The sequence below is a fragment of the Alligator sinensis genome, unplaced genomic scaffold (genome assembly GCF_000455745.1).
Source record: "Alligator sinensis unplaced genomic scaffold, ASM45574v1 scaffold1584_1, whole genome shotgun sequence".
In the NCBI taxonomy this organism is placed as follows: Eukaryota; Metazoa; Chordata; order Crocodylia; family Alligatoridae; genus Alligator; species Alligator sinensis.
This window is the reverse complement of record NW_005842479.1, coordinates 433,423-444,050: the sequence shown is the minus strand read 5'-3', so window position 1 is coordinate 444,050 and position 10,628 is coordinate 433,423. Positions and strand designations below refer to the sequence as shown.

The 10,628-nt window shown below is 45.3% G+C and overlaps 1 protein-coding gene across 1 annotated transcript in view; it reads right to left on the bottom strand.

Moving 5' to 3' along the window:
- MCF2 (MCF.2 cell line derived transforming sequence) overlaps nucleotides 1-10,628 on the bottom strand; it is an 80,155-nt gene that overhangs the window by 41,236 nt on the left and 28,291 nt on the right. The window contains 3 exon segments of the mRNA XM_025212729.1: nucleotides 2,520-2,669; nucleotides 8,481-8,597; nucleotides 10,527-10,628. The exon segment at nucleotides 10,527-10,628 is cut by the window's right edge and continues 11 nt beyond it. Coding sequence (XP_025068514.1) covers nucleotides 2,520-2,669; nucleotides 8,481-8,597; nucleotides 10,527-10,628 — 369 coding nt within the window.

Here is a 10,628-nt window from a genome sequence, read left to right as displayed (position 1 = left end):
CTACAGATGCTGCCAAAACTTTCCATGGTCTGTGCCAATCTGGTTTAGGGGGTAAAAATAATAAATAAAAAACCCTTTCTGACCCCAAATTAAATGATTGTTCTAACTCAGACCATAAGAGCAAGACCGTCTAGCCAGAAACCTCTGGATTTGCTAAGAACCAGCACCTCAAACCCCACCCTTAGGTGTGGCGAGGGTCTCAGCGCCTCTGAGACATCCGCCAGTTTAACAGCAAGGGAGCTCAAATACTGGAAAGGACTCGTTTCTTTACTGGAGGGACCGGCACATGCATCTGCGTTGCAGCCAGGCTCCCTACGTTAAAACAGCACAGTCAGCAGTGCTACGTGCACCGCCTTGCACTCCCTCCACACTCAAGGTGCAAATTGTCAGACTGCATTTGTATCAATTCATCTGCGATGAAGGATGATATAAAGACAGAAATCACATCCATTTTGTGACAAGGCAGCATCATGGGGGATGCAAAAGGAAACGAGAATTATGCTCTCAGCCACAGGTGGCTGCTATTATATCTTGCCACGTTTTGCTCTCCAAAAAGCGCTAAACCCCCCCTTTTAATTCTGGAGCATTTGTCACCTGGGAAGATACCGTAATCCAACTGTCAAGAACTGTTGGACAGATGGCAATTTGATATTTTTCTTTTCAGTGCAACAAAAGGGTTAAGTTCTTAGTTATTCTGTTTAATTAGCTTCTGGTCTCTCTCTTTTTTTTTTTTTTTTTTGCATTATATCTTCTGTGATTTCTATTCAGTATCACAGCTACAAAACAGCTCGGATCTACCGCACGTGATAATTCGTCCACGTATTCAGGAAGCTATGGCACCAATCTGCTGGTTGCCATGAGAGCAATGCAAGAATCTCATGTCATTGTTGTAGCAATCTGTGCACAATTTCTCTTCTAGTTTAATCTTTCCTATTCTCGAAGGGTGGGACGGGTGGGGAAACGAGCCATAGTCTGTTCGCAACCCAAAGAATATTTTTGATATTTTAAAGCAATGCACGAGATGCTAAAAAACAACAGATGACTTGTACCAAATGAATGACGGAGCAGTGCCATGCTTTATAGCCAAGTGAAAACCCAGGATATGTTTGACTTCCCCGCAGACAACAGTGGGTATTGCTGACCTATCTATATTTAGTATCTTATCTGCAGTATGACATTTGTGACTGAAATTTGCTCCACTGCCTTTGGATTTATGCCTAAGCACAAAGGTTAAATCAAACACAGAACAATATAGTCGCTGGTGTGTTATTACAGCTCATATTTTTAAAAAATGCAGTTCTGTTCTCTGTGTCCGAGTGTGTGTGCATGGATGCGTGTATATTATATTATATTATATTATATTATATTATATTATATGCTGCCACCAAGAAATATAAAAAATACAAAATATGCTCCATGTGGGTACATACGTATGCACACACATGCATATATAAATGCATGCACACAGTATCCTAAAAAGACCATATCCTGGAAATGGCAAGATGCAATCAATGAAATATATAAACTTTTGGATTAAACCTGCATCTTCCATTGCAAACATAGCATCCAGTCTCACAGCCCTCACACATCAGACGCCCCACTGACTGCGTGAATTGTCCGCATAAACGTACAAGGCTTCAAGATGCGTTCTGTCCATAGAAACATTCAGCGGCAAAGATGATAGCCTGGTTGTGCCAGACGCCGGTACCAAAAACCCTTGTCAAATTTAATTTTTATATCACAATCTCAAATCATTAAAAAAATAGCTTTAAATACTAAAGAAAGACATGTTGGTTTCTATGTGATACGGGGACTCTTGTTAAGATAGTCATTTTGTCCACCCTATATTAGCTCTCTCCATCAGCCTCTCCAACTAATGCAAGTTTCATAAAAAAATCACTAGGGTAGAGCTGGTGAGAAACCAGAATTTGACCCATAAGGCCTGCAAACATTTGCAGACTAGACCATAATAGCTCTGAGATGTACAAAATCCTGAGGCAAAATGATCTTCTCGGATCTCCCACACTACTTCTGTTCTCCTCTGCACAAAAACTCCTATTGCCACCCGTGAGAGACGGGCACGTGCCGGGGGCTGGCATTCGTCAGTGGAAGATGCACAGACCTACGAGGAAAGTGTTGCCCTTTGGAACTGACATAGTCCTTCCATACGCCATCCCCGGAAACCACGACGTAGGACAAGCGTGCAACACAGAGTCAAGAAAAAATAAGACCTCTTTTGGAGTGACACCAAACTCGGCTCCTAACACCGCTATCCAATAAGCAGCTGGGAGCTGAAAGAGTTTGCTGGATGCTGGCACACTAGTTCTTTGAATGAGTGAAAGGAGAATATAAGCATAACATACAGAAATAGTCCTACTGCACTTCATGTCATCTGCTGTCACAACCACATACATATGGGGGAAGGAGGAGTGCGAGGCAGACAGAGCAAACAGTCGATCCGACCTCAGAAGTCCTACCTGGCGGGGCAGAAGTGACGGAGAGCTTCCACCCAGACCCACCTTGAGCTGGCAGTATTTTTCCGTGCGCAGCGCCAGGATGCGTTCGATGGAGTACACGTCGTCTGGCAGCTCGGTTTCTGCCAGCTCCGTCCCGAACGATTGTAACATCTGTGCAATATCCTTCACCGTTAGTGCAAAGCTCTCGATGGCCTGATGGGAGACAACGACTGCAATCAACTGGGCATTCGGGAGACTCGACGGGCTTACGAAAAACCAAGGCTGAAAATGTCAAGAGCCCAAATGCTTGCTTACACATGTGGAAAGGGCAGTTTGCACTAACCTGTGGCACACTAGCTGTTGTGCCTGAAATAGTACGCTGCGGCTATGGGTATGTGGCCAGCTGGCTCAGATGAAAGTACAAGTCTACTTCCATACAAGCAGGGTGGGCGAGCAAGTGAGTACTAGCTGCGGGTGCCAACATGAAGGGGGTGCCAGCATGGCCCCCCCACATCCTCCTGGGGATCTTGGCTGTGGCAGGTGCAGCCCCGTGCCCATCAGTGTGCACATGTGTGTCTGTCCATCTGTCCATCATGGGAGGTACGGCCCTGTCCCTGATGTGAAGGGGGTGGATGGAAGGCAAACGGGACATCAGAAGCAGCCCCCGGGAGCCCGCACCACCATCTGTCCCCCAGCAACAGCAACCTGTGCTGCTACAAAGGGACACTCTATCCCTCTCCCCAATTTTCTGGTAGTTGGCATCACTTCCCCCCTCCCAAGACACTGAAAGAGTTTGCACACAGTGGGGATTTTTTCCATGCTAAACACTCAGTACTAGGAGCAAATATTGCATGCTCCTTTCTTGCCCCTTTTACTTGGCCTTATGCATTGTGGGATCTTTTTTTCCTCCCTTGCATCCCATTAAGACGCACGTATTAGAAGCCAGCTAGAAGCAAATGCAATTGTGGAATTGGCGTTGAACTTACAAATTCCCAGAATTTCCCTCCTTTTATCACCGCGATTCATCTTTTTTTTTTTTTTTTTAGATACTCAGCACCATTTGCAAACTGCTACCATGCCACCAGGCTGGTCATCACAAATATGAAGCAGCTGAAGGAGATGGGTTTGACTACAGGATTAGTACCCTAAAATGAGAGCTGTCTCCTAAGTCTTCCAAAGCAGGTGCGCAGCACATGTTTGCAGCTTACTGGGCCCAGTCTGCAGCTACCCAGTTTGAGGTGGGGAGCTCAATTGTTGGAGGTGTCCACAGATATGAAGTAGGGAATATCAGCAGGTGGTATAAGGCTTGCCAGACATTGATGGCTTTGCAGGTCTGGGGTTTCTCTAATACATCAGGGTTATTCATGGTACCTCTATTTTTGCTCCTTGCCGTCCTGTTGCATCTTCCATGAGCTCATGAATGACAAGGGGGTATGTCTCTTGTTCTCCCAAAGGCCAGGCTGAATGCTGGATTTGACCAGGTCAAGGCAGAAAGGTTTATGACGGCAGGATCCTTTCATCGAACAAAAGGTGCAAGTTCTTTAAAAGGGAGATTTGCTCCCGCAGTCAGTGCAGAGATCAGCGGTGTCGTCTTTCCCCACGTTGCTCTGGCACGCGCAGCTTACCTTTGGCTGATGAAGCATTTTGCCGGACACTCGGCTCATAGAAAGGAGCAATCCTCTAAGCAGCTGCAGAACGACAGTGGAGCATGACCAGGGATGCCGAAAGCGAGACAGGGCCATCTCTTCACAGGGCTAGAGGCTGATGAGCAATACTGGCCACATATCATATAGCAGCACGGTAGGCATAGCATGATGTCGTGTGAGCAACAGGAAAAAAAGGCTGAAAGGGGCAAATCAGAGACTTTCAAAGTGCTCCGAGAAGCCAGGACCACTGCCAGAGGTCTGCAGTCAGGGCAGCTTTGTCCTCTTTGAGGAGAGGGGCTGTATCAAAGAAGAAAGGAAAAAAAAAATCAACTCAAAACCCAGGAACCATGTGGCTATGTTAGCCTTAGGGCTTATACAAAGATAGGAACCAGCTTGTGAAGAATTAATGGATTATTTCACAAGCTGTATAAGAAATAGCACAGTTCAGGACTATGTCAAGGAAGCTTTACGAAGGATGAAGCTGGGGGGCTGTCTGGCTGGGCAGCAGCTCTGCAGAAAAGGCCCTGGGGGTGACAGGGGACAAGAAGCTGAATACAAGTCAGAAGTGTGCCCTTGATGCCAAGACGCCTAACAGCATCCCCAGCTGCATCGGTAGGAGCGCTGCCAGAAGATCCAGGGCAGTGGTTCTTCCCTCTATTCAGCACTGGGGAGGCCACATCTGGAGTCTGGGGTCCAGTTTTGGGCCCCCAACTATAGAAAGGATGTGGACACATTGGAGAGAGTCCAGTGGAGGGCAACAAAAATGGCTCGGGGGCCAGGACACAACTTGTGAGGAGAGGCTAAGGGAACTGGGCTGATTTAGTCTGCAAAAGAGAAGACGGAGGGGGATGGAATAGCAGCCTTCATCTCCCTGCAGGGGGGCTGCAAAGAGGATGGAGCTGGGCTGGTCTCAGTGGGGGCAGACGACAGGACAAGGAGCAATGGGCTCAAGCTGCAGCAAGGCAAGTTGAGGTTGGATATTAGGAAAAACTTTCTCCCTAGGAGGGTAGTAAAACACTTTAACAAGTTACCTAGAGGGATGGTGGACTCTCCACGCTTGGAGGTTTTGAAGGCCTGGCTTGACAAAACCCTGGCTTGAATGATCTAACTGGGCATGGTCCTGCTTTGAGCAGGGGGTTGGACTAGATAACCTTAGGTCTCTTCCGACCCAAATTTTCCATGATTTTAAAGAGGGGCACTGTATTTTCACTGCTGTGTTCAAAGGGCATGGCTGGGCTTTAAGGGCTCAGAAAAGGTAATGAGTATTAAGGACAAGAACTTCACTCTCCAGAGCAGAAATGGCATTTTTAATGATAATTTTAAGATGCAACTTTGATAAAAAATGGTATCACCACGAAATAAAAGTCTCCTTTATTGTTACATGCCTTGAGTATGAATAGATGTAATAGTTCTTGCTGTGAGAAGCTGTGTGTAAGTACAAATATTTGGATCAAAAGTAAAATGGAAGTTAGTGGAGACCATTGTTTCAAACAGGGCAAGCAACAGTGCCGTAGCATTTGCAGTGGGAAGAAACAGCTGTGGGCAGGAGTCTTTGCAGCTATTTTCTGCCCCACGTACAGAGGAGGAAGAGGGTGAGCATTGCTGGAGCACATTTCCCATGTTTTCATGACCTCCATAAGTTGCCTCGGTCTCTCCGTGCCCTTTTCCATAGGTCCCCGGGTCTTTGCAAAGCCCTGCTCGGCCAGTTCTCTGGTCAGATGAGGGTCCAGCTGCAGCACATCTCCGTGCTTTATCTTTTCAGTCCTCCGCTCATGAGCTTTCTGCCTTCACTTGGATCAGGCTTTTAGGAGCTCCTCAAAGACATTTCCTCTCCTCTTCTGTTCTTTTTCCCCTTCAGATATGCCAGGCATTAGGCCAGATAAAGTCTGAGTCCACAAAGGTCTGGTCTGCTCAGGAGACAGATCCTGTGGAAGGTAGGAAAAGCAACAGGCGGCTACTGTTTCAATGGCACCAAACATAAAACATTTTTGCCACCGTTTTGAAATGCCATCCCCACAGCCTCTTCCCTGTATTGGGAGACAGTGGAGGCCATAAGTCATCTCTGACCTTACTTGGAAACTTGCTTCAAATCACGCTGCGTACTCCTAGAGCAGGCGAGCAGCGAGAGCCTGCCTGCTCCGAGGGTCTGAGCAGCGTGGCACTGGGTTGCAAACCACGGGAGTGATGGGCAGGGTTTCTAGGGGCATGGTAGGGATGAGTTTGAGGATGCAGGCTAGAAATTGCATTTGACCCTCTATAGGCAACCCTTATAAAGGAGGGCTTGTCAGGATTTCAAGTGACCCAGAGGAGAGAGACAGGTTGGCACAGAAGGCTACGGGGAACCCAATGAGATAGGCTCTGCTATCAAAATGGTCTTGAAGGACATGCAGTGGGATTGGAAGGATCCAGCTACCTGTTCACAAAAGAGGGACAAGGGCAGCTCTGCCTTGATGTCAGTGCCATAACAGAGCGTATTCAGTACCTTAAATTTTCCTTTAGGTCCCTATAAGACATGCATAATTCTCTGTACAATACATTCAATTTTGCAGTGTTTGTTAAGGGCCTTAATCATTCACAATGCCCTGTGCCTCTCACCTTATTACCTCTACGTACTGTCCTGCATTTCAAGCACAGAATTTATTTGCTGCTGCAAAGCTATGCTTTGTACTAGAAAAATAATGCCTCGAGAATATCTGGTACTACGCTGAGACAATGCTTTGAAATGCCCTTTATAACACTCAGCGAAAGCGGTAACCTCAAAAAGGGCACCCAGCACACCAGGAGATAGGTGCATTGTTCCTGGTTTGCAGTGTACTCAATAACCACATTTCTATTTCAGTAATGCAGTGGACTCAATAACCACACTACTATTATAGTGAAGTGTTCCTTGGTGAAGCTAGGAAGGTGGGAGGACGGACGTTGACTATTTAGGCACTTGTGTGGAGGGGAAGAGGACGGTGTTGCCATGCCAGGAGCCTGGGAAGAAGCAGAAGGAGAGTCTAGTGGCAGCCAAGAGCAAAGAAATGTTCAATGCTCACAGCAAGGCAGATTCTCAACAGATCAGTAGGTGCGGCTCCTATTGGGATGAGGGCAAAGCCAGACCTCAGAAAACCTGTGTCTACACACCTTGCTGGCTGCATGTCTTATGAGGCAGCCCCAATGACTTATAGATATAAAAAAAACAAGTTTAATAAGTGAAGAAAAAGTTACTTACTGGGGTAAAGTCCACACTGGCATCTTCTTGGTTGCTTGCGAAGAGGTCCTGGCTTACAGGTCATTCTCTGTTATCAAGGTCTATCTTGTCCCAGAGTCTTTGCTGTCCTGCAATGCCTCAGCACGGTGACAAAACCCTGTTGCATTCTTCACCATACAAACCATTGCCCCGAGCAAGAACAGAGGTTGGTTTTGGTCCGATTTCAGATCCTTGGTTTTGATCCAGTACTCGGAGAGGTCCCAGCTGATCCCAGTGGAAGATTCAGATGCAAGTTTTGGCATTAGCTTCAGCATAGCTGGGAAGTAAATGTATTTCATTCCTTGCATGATACTAAAACTGAAGCTGTCAAATAAATCTGGGCTGAACATTTCTCTTGACATTTTCCTGCCTTCTCCGCCTGGTCTTGTCCATGTGTTTTCCAATCTGTTCAATGCATTGCATAGTTAAACAAAAAGATATTCTCGCTGATTCTTACTGTTAGCCTTGGCCAGGTTCAGAACGAGAGACACGCATATCCTATACTGAGATCCAGGAAGATACAGACATCTGTGGACAGCATTACCGGACAGGACCCCGAAGCAAAAACATGGCAAGACTTTCACTAATGTTTACAGATATCTGGAGAGGAATCCAGCCTGCCATTGCTCTGTGAGCTGCAAGTCCAATGAACGCTCAAGCTGTTGCATGTATGGAAACTTATGGTAGGATATAGTTAAATCAAGAAGCCCACTCCATGCAAAGCCCTGGCAGTAGGAAAGGGCACAGTGCTTGCAAAGAAGGAACACAGGTATTTAATTTATTTCATCCACATGCAAAGAAAAAAAAATCCCACAATATTCACCTGGTAAAGCAAAGGTGATAAAAAAGAGATGAACTTGGCCTCTGCTATGAACAATTTTATGGCAGGAATTTTCTCTAGGCATTTTCACCTGCCCAATGCCCACGGATATTCAGTAGGATCCCTTAGGATTCCTTGAAAATCCTATTTTAGCTGCATTAAGGGATTTGCCTTGCAGGGCACTCCCTAATGAGGGAGATGAGGGTGACCATTACCTCAAAAGAGATATCTGGCAGAGGCTGAAGCTCCTGGCACTCTAGAAGGAAGCCCCATGGGCAATATGCTATACATATCATTGGTAACACGACGTAAAGAGAGCTACATACAGTTCGGAAGATAACCCATTCGCTATGGCAGTACTCCAAGGTGCCCCCGAACTCTGGCGTTAGCTGCTTTTCATCAATATACGTCAACAAATCGCTAACTGAACTCAGCATAACCACCTAGGAACAAGGGGACATCATTAATCGGTCACCGCAGCTTCATCGCAAGGAACGCGCACATCAAGTCTGGAACACGTTATTTATGAACGATGGTTTTGCCCCCATTAAGGTGTCTTTATTTTATGATTCTGCCATCAGTCAAATTTGTACATATCAATTAAAAGCTAAAAATATACATGCTATTTTAAGCTTATATTTAACAATCCTCCATTGCGGTTGGCTTAACATGGGTTGATCCAACCTTCTTTGAGCCAGACCACATTGAGCAATGGCCATTAGGCCTGGGTAGTGTTGAGTGCAGACGACGGGTTTCACAAAGGGGCAAGCTGAATGGTAAGAGGGACACGTTGCCCACCCTTCAGTGAGGTTTAGGGGCAAAAGGAATGATTTCCATTTGCAATCTCTGATTGGACATGCCGATTAGTAAGTGAATTCCACTTACTAATTAGTAATTGGAATTCCAAAGTGTTGGTCAGCACCTGTGACAGAGGCAATGACTAATCTGGAGTTAATATTTGGGCTATTTGGGTTTTTACCTGACTTCTAATTATAACTCTTGTGAACACCAGACAATCAGTGTCATCTTAGTTATAATTAGGTAGCACACGCCTACAAGCCTCAGTCTGAAACAGGTCGCTGGAGGCTGCAATCTTGCCATGACTTGACACAGACTTGATTTTATGCACTGTGAGCAAGCTCCTGGGAACTACTGGGACCGTTCACGCTGCATAAAGTTACATTAATGCATGCCTTTGCAGGACATCAAAATAGGAAATGCACACTTACACAGGCCCCAATTCTGCAGCTGGATCCAGAAGGGACTCCAGCAAAACCCCAATGAGGTATCAAATGGATCAAGTGCAGGAGTTCACATCTCTGGAACTGACTGTGGAGTCGGAGCCTAAATGTTAGTGTGCAAGGAGCTGTGACATTTTTTTGCAGGGTAGGGCAAGTCTTATGGGGGGAAACCCCTGGTTTTGTGAGGGCAGAATACCAAATTCTCCAAAAAGCGCTGATTTTGTTTTTCTTTTTGATTGAAAGCAGAACCTTTTGGAGTACAAAGTGTATATCCCATGCAAAAGTAATAATAATTATATAATAATATTTTGTATATATAAAATAATATATTTATATATATATATATTATTTTGAAGGAAAAAACAGCACCACTTCACACATCTTGTGATCATGTAATGAAGTGTCCTCACCTCAAGTTCTACAAGTCCTGCTCTGCAAGGATGTAAAGACCCAATGATTTCAAAACAATGTGTATTCTTAACTTGCTACGTTTCAGAGACTCTCAACAATTGCAATTGTTGAAAGTCCTTGAAATGTGTCCGGCTGAGAAAACAAGCTGGTTTGAATTGCTCTTCTAAAAATAAGTCAAAACACCTTTACAATGATGGCTACAGATGGCACGGGTAAGAGACTTTTAAAATGGGTGCCACTTCATATGTGCGAAACATTAAATTGGTATTAAATATTTTCCAAATGGGAGCCACTTACCATGGGCTGAACATTAAATTGGTATTAAATACTGCCCTGTCACCCTGCTGAATGAGTTCATCCAGCTCTGGGTGGATTCACGGAGGGCAGCAGCATGATTAAACTTGTAACTCCACTGCTCATTACGGTGTTTCTTGTGAACAGCAAACTATGGGGTATAAAGCCGTCAAGTCAGCCCCCACAGGCACAGACCACATACTACTCCAAAGGAAAGTAAATGTATTTGTATGCATTTCTCCTAGCAAGGCATGAAAATCCAATCCTTCCAAAAAAGATTATGATGGAGATTTCTTTAAACAGTATATTAAAAAAATACCTCCGGTTACCCTTTCCTCCCAGGCAGATACCAAATAGCTTCAGCAAGCAACATGATTCAAAGTCAGTTTTTAGGGCTATATGAACATAATGCAGATAAATTCATACCGGTAATTTGAGAAGAAAATCCTCCTGACTAAAACGAAAGCCAATGTCAGTGAAAGTGCGCTGGAAAAACCCAGTGGGGCGCAGAACCATCACCAAGTGCAG